At 42.9% G+C, this 14,455-nt stretch overlaps 2 protein-coding genes across 2 annotated transcripts; both read left to right on the top strand.

The window, feature by feature from the left end:
- The first annotated feature begins 5,762 nt into the window (after nucleotides 1–5,762).
- On the top strand, nucleotides 5,763–9,127 carry LOC133008658 (NACHT, LRR and PYD domains-containing protein 3-like). The gene is made up of 3 exons (XM_061075916.1): nucleotides 5,763–6,045; nucleotides 6,683–8,427; nucleotides 9,089–9,127. Exons 1-3 carry the CDS (start codon nucleotides 5,763–5,765, stop codon nucleotides 9,125–9,127), a joined length of 2,067 nt encoding a protein of 688 aa, XP_060931899.1.
- A 77-nt stretch (nucleotides 9,128–9,204) lies between these two features.
- On the top strand, nucleotides 9,205–13,108 carry LOC133008696 (NACHT, LRR and PYD domains-containing protein 6-like). The gene is made up of 3 exons (XM_061075962.1): nucleotides 9,205–9,481; nucleotides 10,114–10,267; nucleotides 11,794–13,108. The coding sequence occupies exons 1-3, from the start codon at nucleotides 9,205–9,207 to the stop codon at nucleotides 13,106–13,108; spliced, it is 1,746 nt and encodes a 581-aa protein (XP_060931945.1).
- Nucleotides 13,109–14,455: the final 1,347 nt, after the last annotated feature.

The following is a 14,455-nucleotide window of genomic DNA, read 5'->3' on the forward strand; positions in this document are numbered from 1 at the left end:
CTGGGGCAAAAGCGAGCTACTATCAGTACAAATTACAGATCAAGACTGGCTCAAACAGTTTCCTCTCAGAATAGCATCAGACAGTTTAACTTATTTGGGAATAGTAATTACCAAGAAGTATAATGATCTTTACAAGGCCAACTTCCCCACCCTGTTAAATAAGTAAGCAAACAATATACAATTTTGGAAAACACTCCCCATTTCTCTGCTGGGCAGAGTGAATGCTATTAAGATGATTTTTCTCCCTCAGCTACTTTATCTTTTTCAAAACCTACCTATTTACCTTGCTAAATCTTTTTTCATTAAATTGGACTCAATCATTCTCCCCTTTGTATGGAATTACAAGTCTCATAGAATAAAGAAGGACCATCTTTGTAAACACAAAACTAATGGGGGGCTAGCCCTGCCTAATTTTATTTTTATACTGGTCCACTGGGGTACGCTCTATGGCATATTGGTTAGATGACAACCCAATACCCTATGATGGGCTAGAGATGGAACGGGAAGAATGTCTACCTTATTCTATTAGAGCTGTACTATCTCCCGTCCCAGTCAATAGATTTTGTTTTAAACATAACCCCGTAATTTATGCTTTAATTAAGATTTGGAAACAACTGAGGAATCATTTCAAACTTAAGGCAGTTTCATTACTGCTACCTATAACTGCAAACCCCTCTTTCACTCCCTCGGCTCTGGATGAGGCCTTTTCCACCTGGAAACAATTGGGGATTTGTAGTGTTGGTAACTTAGGGGACTTTTGCCTCTTTCCAGCAACTCCAAGAAAGGTTTAATTTACAGAGGAATCAGTTTTTCAGATATCTTCAGATAAGGTATTATGTCAGAACACACCTCCCCAATTTCGAGAAGGTAAACCCCGACAAGATAGAGAGTTTATTTAATCTGTTCCCCAATCCACGCTACATAGTCTCGCAACTATATGAGATACTACAAAACTTGTGCCTTCCTAAGATGGACAGGATAAAAGAGGAGTGGGAAAGAGAGCTCGGAGCCCTGATACCTCCCAATGTGTGGGAGGAGAGTTTGGAGCACATCCATGAATGTTCTATAAACGCCCGACACTGTTTGATTCAATTTAAAATAGTGCACAGACTTCATTACTCCAAAACGAAGCTGCATAAAATATTTCCTGAAGTCTCTCCTTTGTGTGAGAAATGTGACTCCATGGAGGTTACTCTATCTCATAGTTTCGCTCTCTGCCCCAAACTTCAGAACTATTGGCATGAAATATTTGATTTCTTTTCATTGATTTTGGGGATCCAACTAGATCCAGACCCTACCTTAATAATTCTGGGAACATCTGAGGGGCTAAGGAAGCTAAATAGTGCACAAAAGCACCTTCTGACATATGGCCTTATAACAGCAAAAAAACTGATCCTACTTAACTGGAAGAAGAGAGAGGTCCCTTCATTTAAGCATTGGTTGACTGATTTGACAGACACCTTACATTTGGAGAGAATTCGATTTATTCTAAAATCTGGCAACCTTTGGTCTCTCATCTTGAAAGAGAATCTGATTGAGTAACTAGTTAGATGCACTCCTTTTGGGGGGGGGGGGGGGTAATGGGAGGGTACACACTGTTGTCTTTTTTCTTTTCTTTTTTGTCCTGTCCTTTTGTTTCATCTGTTTCGTTGATGCAGGGCATTGCTTGTTTACTTACTGTTCTTTTTTGTCATTAGTCTTTTTTGTCAGGGATTTCTTTTTCACCCTCTGTAAAAAACAAAAGAAATAACTGTCAACTGTTAATTTCTCTGTTATGTGATTGGTTTCCCATTAAACATTTAAAAAAAAAAAAAGAAAAAAAGTGGAAGCTCCTGAAAAATTACACTCAAGGCCAATTTACGGTTCTGCGTTTTTGAAAAACGGACAGATAAGACCGCCCTATCCGTCGTGAAACGCCCTCTCCGAGCGCTACGGAGAGCTTTTCGTACAGGTCTGATTTTTCTAACTTCTCCGTGTTGTGTCGGAGACCCGACCGACAGCTCTTGGCTGTGATTGGTCCGCGAACGACATCATTTCCGTATGACGTCATTTCCGTACGACGTCATTTCTGTTCGACGTCATTTCCGGACCTGTAACTTCCTGATTCACAATAAACACAAGTACGATTCTACGATTAAAGTGACGTGTGTGTTAAGCCAGCGGAGTTGTCCGGCTGACGGTGGCTCGTTCGAGCACTGAGGGCATGTGTGCACGGTCACATACAGTTATAACGAGCTTTCAAAACGGCGCTAGCAGGCTAGGCTAGCGGGCTAGCAACCATGCTAACTGCGGTGGTAACAGTGCAAAAACCCGCCGTCACGACTTTTATTCCACTTCTATCATGACACTGTTTCTATAATACCGCCAGGTTAGAAGCAAACACTGGGTAGTAGTTAGTGTCGGGAGTCCCTGCTGACTGTGTGTGGAAGCTGGGAGGGGAGCTAGCTGGGGGGGAGCTAGCTAGCTCCTTCTAGCCTCAAGCTTCAAGCTGTGGAATCAGCAACACAGTTCGGAAACAAGACCGGGGAACCTCTGTGCTAAGAAACGATAACATCAGCATTTTGACCCGCTGGGTGCCACTTTATTTAGTTCTGTTAGTTGCCATGGTTCAGTGTGTGGGGACGAGCCGATAGAGATAAACAGACACACGTGGACTTCTTCTTCCCAAAATTGGGGTAGGCTTCTCTGAGCTCGTCTTCCGTTGCGCCACCTATGGGTTTGGCGGTGAATTTTTTTCGACGTACAGTGTTCGGAGAGGTAAATATCAAAAAGACTCTCCGCTCTGCGTGCAACCCTCTCCGAGAAACGGATACGTAGAAGTATATAAGAGCCTTGAGGCCCCTATTAATCTTACACCCTGCTCCTTGTATGTGTGTGTGTCAGCAGGAATCAGCAGATACAAGGAGCAGAGGGAGATAAACATCACACACACATAGCAACTAAAGACACAACCAACAAAACAACATGGACTCTGAAGAGATCCACATTCAACGCTCAGAATAAAAGGTCTTTAACTCCACCCGACCAATGAGCAGGGTGCTGCAGCAGCGTGGGCTCAAGTCGAGTGGAAGGTGCTAAACTCTGTGGTGCTGTAAAGTCTGAAGTAAGAGAAGAGCTGGTGAAAAGGGGCGGGACGAGGTTCAGTGCAGCGTCATGCAGAGAGAATGATAGAGACGTTCGAGGGAGGAAACCTTCAGCCCTGTTCAAGTCGAAACTTAACAAGCCGCTCCCTGGTTTATATCTCAGAAGAATTTACCACCTGGGCGTTGATGTCAGGTAGTTTCAGGTCAAGGCTGCTCTGAGGACTTTCCTCCGACTCATTACTGGAAGTGTGACTAACTGATTCTTATAAACGCTGATAAGACTCTTACAAGAAGTTTTACTGAGGAGGAAAAGTCTCACATTTGACTGGATATAAAAACAGACATGGTCATTTCCACCAGCTCGAGCTGCTGGAGACAGAAACTCAGTTTCACCTGGGAAAACAACAAACTTCAGTAAGTGACTTTAACTGTATTTAATATAGTTATTTAGTTATTTTTAATAATGTTGTTTCACTTTTGATTACGAGTCTTGTGAACTCCTCAATATTTATCAAAGTTAGATTATATCACCACAACAGAAATGATTCTAATTGGCTGACGGGAGCTGGCAAATGTCTCGGTGTAAACATCATTTTAACATCATTAAAGAATCGATAGGAAAACCAACCTTATTTTCAATATTAGAACAAGTGATTTTCTCTGACCTTTAAATAGCCGGTAACCATAGTAACAAAGGTGAGACACCACACACAATTACTTGTTGTGCAATAATGCATCAAATGTGATACCAAAAAATGGTGTGCCTTTCGGCATTCAATACATTTTGTCATCAAAATAAAATATTAAATATTTATACTAAATCATAACTTTTATTGATTAAAGTTACCTCGGGGCACAACCCTTCAAAGCAAGGGAAAAGACAGCCAATTTATTGATTAGTCTCATAAAAGTAATAACTACAAATTTTGAACTCTGATTAAAAATTAAATGAATAACTATAATCAAAATTACCATGTAGATATTTAGATAAGTTGAAGGATATGGAGTTCTTGACAGTGTAGAGGTTGGCAAAATTCACTTATGCAACATTAATGACAAAACATTTATTATGAATATAATAAAGCATAAAAACAAAAATTACTAACAGTGTACTTACTAAACAAAGATGTGTATGTGAGTGTGTGTGTCTGTGTGAGTCAGCGTACTTCCAAAATGGCGGCTGCCCAAAAAGATAACACTTTCCTCACCATTGCTTTCAAAATGGTGGCTGGCCAACCCAAAGATAACGCCCCCCCCATTGGAATGTTTACGACATGAAGCGGGATTCAGAGCTAATTAGGCGAAGAGATATGCAATGTGAGTGAAATGCAAAGAAAGACTGTGAAAATCATAACTAACATTAACTTTCAAATAACTTGTAACTACAATATCACAACACGTACCAAACTTATAAACATCACTCAGAATCGAATAAACAGTCTTGCTTAGCCTAGTATAATTATTAAGCCCAGTTGTGTTACCCGTCCGTGAAAAGGGGAAAAAATAAGTTTCAGTTCAGTTCGCAGTTCTGTGAAGTCGTCTTGCTGTTTGTGTGGCTCCTGCCTTAGTGGTTCTGTTGAGCCGTGCAGCTCAGATGCTGGTTGAAGTTTTCCTGCAGGACATCGAGTCGCTACTAGGAGTTTAGTAGAGCTTGGGTTGCGTGGAGGTTTCCTTGGTGAGATGAGCTGGAAGCTGCACCTTTGTGCTCCTCTGGAAGAGTTGGATGGAAAGAGAAGATGTGAGCTGGAGCAGCTGGCTTCTCCCCTCGGCGATGCAGGAGAAGAGGCTGGACAGCCTTCTGGCCCTCGGAGGGATTGTAGAAAGAGAGAGATAGAAGAGGGGGAGAACTGGCCTTATATTGGCCCGGTGACCTCACAGGTCATGGGCCCAGAGTGACCAATAGGGTTTGAAATTTGTGTCTCCTGTCGGTTTTCACACCTCTGTGTGAAGTTGAGGCATCCTGGGAGACTGAGTTCCTTTGCTCTGGTCTTCTCCGGAACAAAAGAACATGCGGTTTCAGGCTTTTGAATACCGAAGAGGCCGAAGAGGAGGCCTTTGGTTTCACAAAAACCCTGTCCCAACATACTTTACACTCTCTCTCGTCTCTTTCGTCTCGGTACGTCTTTTTACACTGTGGGACTTCTGGTATGTGTGAGTTGACAAGGAATCTTCTGTGTTATTGTCCATTTAGGTTGAAATCTGTCTTGATGTTACCAAGTATTTGTACTTTGTTATTTCCCACCTTGGATTTTCCATAATGGTGACAATTAAGTTGAAGTTGATTTCTTTATTTTAGGATCTTCCTGAAGTTCCTGTCGAGATGAAGAGGGAATAAAGATTGAGATTTGACACGATCACCCCTGAATCCACCTGGTAACACAGCACCAATCACACAGCACAGACAGAATCTGTTTGAAGGCAACACGTCACAATGACAGTAAATATCAACCAATCAACATTAAGCTCCTGCTCAACACTGTAATGTTCCTGTGACTCTACAGAGAAATCACATGGAGGAACCATGAATCAAAAATCCCCACAAGGAGCTGTTGAATTCAAATTGAACAAAAGCACTATTGGAGATAAACGCTGGTTTTGCTAAGACTTAGAAAACATGACTCTGTATGGAACCCATTAGAAAAGTGGAAAACGATGTTCTGATCCAATCAGGAGGCAGCGATGATGACAGTTGAGGATCTGCTCTTGGAAACTCTGGAGATGCTGGGACGTGATGATTTTAAGGCCTTCAGGTGGCACCTGCAGCAGGAGAAGCCGGAGAACTACAGCGGCTTCGGCCCGATCCCGCGGTACAAGCTGGAGGAGGCGGACCGGCTGGAAGCAGTGACGCTGATGGTGCAGAAATACTCCCATCACGCCGTGGAGCTGGCCAAGACGGTTTTGGGGAAGATGGACATGAATGATGTGGTCCAGTATCTGTCAGACAGGAGCTCAGAACTAAAAGGTAACACGTCGAAAGAAAGGAGATATTCTTCAAAACGCTAAATCTTGGTATAATATCAACTGTAAATTGTAAAAAGAGGCATCTTGTGTTTTTGTAATAAGACACAGGAGCTTCCTCTATCCCATTGCGGGCTCCTCTTCTTCCTCGCCGTCCAGCCACCAGCAGCAGACCTGAAGGTAAGATGTTCTTTGTGAGGCCAACATGACGGGCAGAGGAAGATGTTTCTGCAGATCTTTCTTAGAAGTCTGGTTGTGTCCGTTTCTAATCCAGTTGACTGTCAGATGCCACATGAAGCCTAGTGGGTAAGTGTTGGATCCATACCGGGTCATAGCAAGGAGTGAGAGTAAAAAGAGACACAACTAAGGTGACAGGTGAAAGCTCCATGAGTCTGAGTTTCATGGATCTGGAGAAGTGGGTCCACTCAAACCCTCTGTGATCTTTTGGTGACTGTTGTGCAGAAGTTAGTTTGTGAGGTCACATTAACGCTCAATGTGCTGATAGACCTGGGATCAGATCTGGCTTTACAGGCAGGGATCAGGAATCTTAATTAATTGAAATGTGAGGAAACTGGATTTAAAGTGTCTCACAACCATCGGTCAGGTAGTTTCAGGTGATTTGGTAATTTTTTTTCTTGCAGATGTGGAGACGCACAAGCTTCAGCCTCTAGAAAAACAGATCAAACAGTTTCAACGCACGATGCAGAAGCATTTCCAGTACAGGTTCAAGTGTGTTCAAGAGGGTATGGCCGAGAAGACAGAAGAGCAGTGCCTGAAGGACATCTTCATAGAGCTGTATATCACAGACGGGGGGGAAATGCACATCAACGAACAGCATGAGATCAGGCTGATCAGGGATTCCAGGACAGCAGCAGTGGAACCAATCGACCCCAGTGACATATTCAAGAGTACCATTGGTATACCATTAAGGACAGTGCTGACGACTGGAGTTGCAGGAATTGGCAAAACAATCCTCTTGAAAAAGTTTGTTTTGGACTGGGCCGAGGAAAGGAAAAATCAAGAAGTGCATCTGATATTCCCCTTTAGCTTCAGCGAACTGAATCAACTGAAGGGGGAAAGGATCAGCCTGGCAGAACTAATTCATAAGAGCATCTGGGAAACCAGAGACATCACCGACGAAGATCTGAACCGTATCTTTGCTAAACTACAGGCGTCGGGAAACTGCGACTTTAACAACAGTCAATATAAACTTCTGTTTGTGTTGGACGGATTGGATGAAAGCCGCCTTCAGATGGATTTGATGCGACGTGAACCTCAGCAGGTTGATTTTGATGTGACACAGTCGACCTCAGTGGAGGTTCTGCTGACTTCCCTGATCAGTGGGAACCTGCTTCCCTCTGCCCGGGTGTGGATAACCACACGACCTGCAGCCGTCAGTCAGATCCATCGTGATTTTATCAAAAGAATGACAGTGGTGAGAGGATTCACTGACCCACAGAAGGAGGAGTACTTCAAGAAGAAATTCCCCGATGAGGAACAAGGCAGCAGAATCATCGCCCACATCAAGGCTTCACAAAGCCTGTTCATCATGTGTCACATCCCAGTTTTCTGCTGGATCACTTCTACAGTTTTGCAGGATGTTTTGAAAAGCCAAGCGAAAATAGATCTGCCAACAACGTTGACGGAGATGTACACAGAATTCCTGCTGTATCAAATCAGGCAGACAGAAGAGAGATGTGGCTCAAAAAGGAGCATCAGGTACATCAAGTCCTTAGCGAAACTAGCATTCAACCGTTTGGAAAAGGGCAACCTCTTCTACGAGACAGATCTGAAAGACAGTGGCATTAATTTACACAAAGTGTCACAGAATGCTGGAGTGTTCACAGAGGTCTATAAAGAGGTGCACAAGTGGAAGGACAACGATAAGAGGAAGATGTACCGCTTTGTCCATCTGACCCTTCAGGAGTATCTGGCTGCCCTGCATGTTGTGATGTCACTCATTAACGACAACAAGAACATATTGTCGGAGAAGAAGCTGAAACTGGGAGATCTGTGTACGCTATGCAGGAGAAAACCCATAACTGAGGTCCACGAGATTGCAATTCAGAAAGCGCTGAGTTCAAATGGGCAGCTGGACTTGTTCCTGCGCTTCCTCCTGGGACTTTCCCTTCAGACCAATCAGGATCTTCTAAAGGATCTGTTGAATACATCCGAAGGGTTCCCTCAGACCAACCATCAACCCACGATCCAGTCCATCAAGAAGAGGATAAGGGACAACACATCCCCAGAGAGGAGCATGAATCTTTTCCACTGTCTTAATGAGCTGAGAGACGATTCCTTGGTGAAGGAGAACAAGCAGAACCTGAGTTCAGGAAGTCTGTCTGATAGAACATTTTCTCCTGCTCAAGAAAAACAGCAAATTTCAGTAAGTGACTTTAACTGTATTTAATATTGCAATTTATTTATTTTTAATATAGATTCGAAAGGAAAACAAACTGTATTTTCAATATTAGAATAAGTGATTTTCTCTGACCTTTAAATAGCCGTTAACCATACTAACAAAGATGAGACACCACACACAATTACTTTACGCTGTCGTCTCGATAAGTGTTTTTTACACTGTGGGACTTCTGGTATGTGTGATCTGCACTGAGAGATAACAAGGAATCTTCTGTGTTATGGTCCTGTAGTAGAACAATTAACCAAGTATGGTTGATAAACTATTTTGTATTTGGATAGTAAGTTTTTGCAGCCTTGTCAAGAGACTTTTATGACCTGTATCTACATATACCAAATGCTTTATGAACTGAGCTGTTTTATGGTCTGAACTGTTTATGACCTGAAACTGCCAGAGCCTTTTGCCACTTGTTTACACACCACAGGAAGGAGTGTATGTCTGCTTATCACCTTAGGAAACACATGTGAATCAGCTGTGCAAGTTTAGATTCCTCTCCTTCCAGCTCCTCCGGAACCAGTCTGGATTGATTCAAAGAGATGGCCTTAGTCCTCCTATATAAGATCTTTGCATTTGACTGTTCTCCATCTTCACTCTGAGATCCTTAGGACTGTTTTGATCCTTTCTGCAGAATGTCTATTCTATTGGAGATAAACACTGGTTTTGCTAAGACTTCGAAGACACAACTCTGTATGGAACCCATTAGAAAAGTCAAAAACGATTGTCTGATCCAATCAGGAAGCAGCGATGGTGAGGGACCAGGATCTGCTCTTGGAAACCCTGCAGAGGCTGGGATGTGATGATTTTAAGGCCTTCAGGTGGTACCTGAACCAGCTGGAGATCTACAGCGACTTCACCCAGATCCCGTGGTACAAGCTGGAGGAGGCGGATCAGATGGAAACAGTGACGCTGATGGTGCAGACATACTCCCATCACGCTGTGGAGCTGGCCGAGATGGTTTTGGGGAAGATGGACACGAATGATGTGGTCCAGTATCTGCCAGAGAGGAGCTCAGAACTAAAAGGTAACACGTCGAAAGAAAGGAGATATTCTTCAAAACGCTAAATGTTGGTATAATATCAACTGTAAATTGTAAAAAGAGGCATCTTGTTTTTTTGTAATAAGACACAGGAGCTTCCTCTATCCCATCGCAGGCTCCTCTTCTTCCTCGCCGTCCAGCAGCAGACCTGAAGGTAAGATGTTCTTTGTGAGGCCAACATGACGGGCAGAGGAAGATGTTTCTGCAGATCTTTCATAGAAGTCCGGTTGTGTCCGTTTCAAATCAAGTTGACTGTCAGATGCCACATGAAGCCTAGTGGGTCAAAGTGTTGGATCCAGACCGGGTCATAGCAAGGAGTGAAAGTAAAAAGAGACACAACTAAGGTGACAGGTGAAAGCTCCATGAGTCTGAGCTTCATGGATCTGGATCAGTGGGTCCAGTGAAACCCTCCGTCATCTTTTGGTGACTGTTGTGCAGAAGTTAGTCTGTGAGGTCACAGAAACGCTCACTGTGCTGATAGACCTGGGGTCAGATCTGGCTTTACAGGCAGGGATCAGGAATCTTTGTTCATTGAAATGTTAGGAAACTGGATTTAAAGTGTCTCACGAACATCGGTCAGGTAGTTTCAGGTAATTTGGTCATTTTGTTTTTTGCAGATGTGGAGATGCACGTGCTTCAGCCTCTAGAAAAACTGATCGAACATCTTCAACGCACGATACAGAAGAATTTCCAGAGCAGGTTCATGTGTGTTCAAGAGGGCCTGGCCGAGAAGACAGAAGAGCAGTGCCTGAAGGACATCTTCATAGAGCTGTATGTAACCCAGGTTAAAAGAAACATGATTTAGTACAAACCTAAATAAGTGAATAAATAGTTGAATAAATAGTATTAAAAGATACCTGAGTTAAGTTTATATTAGTTATAAAAAACATGATTTAATCTAATTAAAATGTTTAACAAAGATTAAAATGAATCAAAAGTAATACAATAGTTCTGCATATTATTAGTTTTGAAAGTTATATAAAGTGCACTGTTGCTTTAAGAGAGCACAGTTGCAAGAGCCAATCAGAAACTAGGTGCATTCTCCTGCACCGGTGAACGGCAGGTGGAAGAGAGAGAGAAAAAGAAAAGACTCTAGTTTGCAACCAGTGAGCTAAAGTAACTGAAAAGACTGGATTTGTTTTGTGGTAAACTTTTATTTTATTTCTGAAAGTGTTTTGAGTTGTTTTCTGTCTACGTCGGTGGACTGTGGTTTTGTTTTACATTTGAAAAGTTACTGAGAGTTACTGAGAGAGCACGTGGAGCTGAGCATCCATGTGGCAACATCCGAGCTAACGTCCTAGCTTCACGCATGCAGAGGATTAGATGGCGAGCTTCCCAGCGAGTAACCACACCTTCCCAGCGATCTAACCACCCTGAACGGAGTCCTGTTTCCATCGGAGGAGAACACCTATTTTTCTTCACGAGCATCCATCCAGTCCAGCTGATGGTAGGACTGACAGGAACCTTCATTACTTCAACTAGAAGTGCACGTGGACATTTCGTGGTAAGAGTGAACATCTCAGATCTACAGATTGTTTCTACCTCGAGTGGAATATACGAACTTCACAACGTGGTCGTAAGAAAGATCCGTCTGAACTGTTAACAAGTCAGTTACCACACACTGAACTGGATTAACACCATTACATTCACAGTTTGTTTAGAATGTGTTCTTTTGACATTTGAATGTTATGCTTGATATTGATGTTTTCCATTGCATGCATATTATTTTACCTGTGTATGTTGGTTAAGCATATGGATGTGCTGTGCTAATGCTATACAGCAACTCACTGGTTTAGCTGAGGTATAACATAGGAAAATCAAACTAGATGTTTAAATAGGCCTGATTCAAGATAAATTGAGAACTTAACAGAACTTGTTAGAATTCTGTTGTAGTGATATAACAGATAACTCAAATAGAAAATAAACAATAATATTAAGTTACAGTTTAAAAAACAATTTAAACAAGAGTCAAAATAGAATTATTAAAACCAAAATTAGGAAACGGTAAATCTTTTCTTTTCCTAAAAGAAAAACATTGAACTTGAATTAAATTAATTTGAAGATTTGTATGTAACGTGTGTTATTTGTTAGTTGTATTGTAAATGTGTTATATGGTGCCTTTTTGTTGTTCTATCTAAAACTACTCACTTTTCTATTCTTATATAAAAGAAACCCTAACCCTAACTCTATTGTCTGTGGTGTGTTCACTATATTTATTATTTCCATTGTTTAACTATTTTACTGCTCCAACGAACCTAGGAACTGGTCCTGTTAACCTACTTAACTGCAACTAGTAGTAAGTGTTACATGTACATCACAGACGGGGGGGAAATGCACATCAACGAACAGCATGAGATCAGGCTGATCAGGAACTCCAGGACGGCAGCAGTGAAACCAATCGACCCCAGTGACATATTCAAGTGTCCCATTGGTAAACCCTCAAGAACAGTGGTGACGACTGGAGTTGCAGGAATTGGCAAAACGTTCCTTGGGAAAAAGTTTGTGTTGGACTGGGCCGAGGGAAGGAAAAATCAAGATGTGCATCTGATATTCCCCTTTAGCTTCAGCAAACTGAATCAACTGAAGGGGGAAAGGTTCAGCCTGGCAGAACTAATTCATAAGAGCATCTGGGAAACCAGAGACATCACCGACAAAGATCTGAACCATATCTTTGCTAAACTAAAGGTGTCAGGAAACTGCGACATTAACAATAGTCAATATAAACTTCTGTTTGTGTTGGACGGATTGGATGAAAGCCGCCTTCAGATGGATTTGACGCGACGTGAACCTCAGCCAGTTGATTTTGATGTGACACAGTCGACCTCAGTGGAGGTTCTGCTGACTGCCCTGATCAGTGGGAACCTGCTTCCCTCTGCCCGGGTGTGGATAACCACACGACCTGCAGCCGTCAGTCAGATCCATCGTGATTTTATCAAAAGAATGACAGTGGTGAGAGGATTCACTGACCCACAGAAGGAGGAGTACTTCAACAAGAAATTCCCTGAACGAGGCAGCAGAATTATCGTCCACATCAAGGCGTCACTAAGCATGTTCATCATTTGTCACATCCCAGTTTTCTGCTGGATCACTTCTACAGTTTTGCAGGATGTTTTGAAAAGCCAAGCAAACATAGATCTGCCCACAACATTGACGGAGATGTACACAGAATTCCTGCTGTATCAAATCAAGCTGACAGAAGAGAGATGTGGCTCAAAAAAGAGCATCAGGTACATCAAGTCCTTAGCGAAACTTGCATTCGACCGTTTGTTGTTGAATACTTCAGAAGGGTTCCCTCAGACCAACCATCAATCCACGATCCAGTCCATCAAGAAGAGAATAAGGGACAATACATCTCCAGAGAGGAGCATCAATCTATTCCACTGTCTTAATGAGCTGAGAGATGATTCCTTGGTGAAGGTGATCCAGCAGAACCTGAGTTCAGGAAGTCTGTCTGCAAGGAAACTTTCTCCTGCTCACTGGTCGGCACTGGTTTTCATCCTACTGTCATCGGAAGACACGCTGGAGGTATTTGACTTGAAGAAATACTGTCCTTCAGAGGAGGTTCTCCTCAGGCTGATACCAGTGGACAAGGCCTCCAACAAATCACTGTAAGATGATTCCTTGTCTGATTGGGACTCTGTTTCTTCCTGTAGCCTCGAGTGTTGTGGAGAGCACAGACTGACGCCTGGTTTCAAGAAATGTAAGTTTACAGTCAACTGATTAAACTTTTACGTTTTATTTTTAGAATATTTATTCAAAATAAAGCTTTGAAAAGTGGAAGCTCCTGAGAAATTACACTCAGAGCTACAAAGCACCCGTCACTTATAAAAGACGTCCGTCAGTCAGGAATTAGATGTGATGACATAAAAAGTATTCATCTGTTCTTTGACTTTTTAGTCCCGTCCATTAGGTTTATGTCCTCTCCTGCGCATATCACAAAATGTAGAACTGCTGCTTTGAATTCCCACATCAGACATGTTGATGAACTGCTGCTGTTTCTCGTCTTGTCCATCAGACGTCTGTGAACTCGTCTTGGATGAAAACACGGCGCAAGAAAACTTTGTGCTCTCTGACAACTGCAGGACGGCGACCATCGTAAAAAGGAAGCAGCCTTACCATCCCCACCCGGAGAGATTAGACTTCTGGCTGCAGGTGCTGGTCAGCACTGGACTGACTTGTCGCTGTTACTGGGAGTTGAAGTGGAAAGGCCAGATTTACATTGCAGTGACGTACAAAGGAATCATACATTTCCGGACTTTGGTTACTCGGTGTCGTTGTTTCAGATGGAAGACGTCATTGACTTCTCTCACTGCTGAGGGAGCGCTGACACGCCAGGTTCACTCTTTGCAGATCTCTTTCCAGTGAGCCGAGGGCGTTGTGTTCACGTCAGGTTTCACAGGGAGCGACTCACAAGCACCGACATCAACTCGGCCTCGGACACTGAGAAGCTCTGAACACAACTCACAAGGACAGACTGTGGAATAAAGAAAAGTCCAACACAGAAAACACAGATTCTTCAGTCCGTCCTGCAATGTTAATTTCGTTGACGAAAACTATGACGAAAAATATTCGTTAATGCCCTTTTTCCCATGCCTAAGACGAGACGAAGACGTGACGAAAACGGATCTTTGAAAATAAAAACTAAGTCACAATAATTTTTTAAAACATCATCGTATCACGCCGTCATGAAGTACCAGGAGCGGGCGAGTGTGTGTGTGTGTGTCTCTGTGTGTGTGTGTGTGTGAGTTTGTGTGTGTGTGCGTGCTCCAAGATAGCGCAACACACCGGCCCCGGGGCTCCGCCCCCGCTCACTCGCTCAGAAACACATTGGGATCAGAGCTCGTTCACGTGCAGCAGCCGCTCACTGACTGACCGGCTGCTTCTTAACACTGGAAACAGTGAAAACACCGAGTTTCTCTGGTCTCAGCTGCTCAGAGATCAGCGCAGCAGCTTCTTGAT

This window comes from Limanda limanda, chromosome 1 (genome assembly GCF_963576545.1).
Source record: "Limanda limanda chromosome 1, fLimLim1.1, whole genome shotgun sequence".
NCBI classification, from domain to species: domain Eukaryota; kingdom Metazoa; phylum Chordata; class Actinopteri; order Pleuronectiformes; family Pleuronectidae; genus Limanda; species Limanda limanda.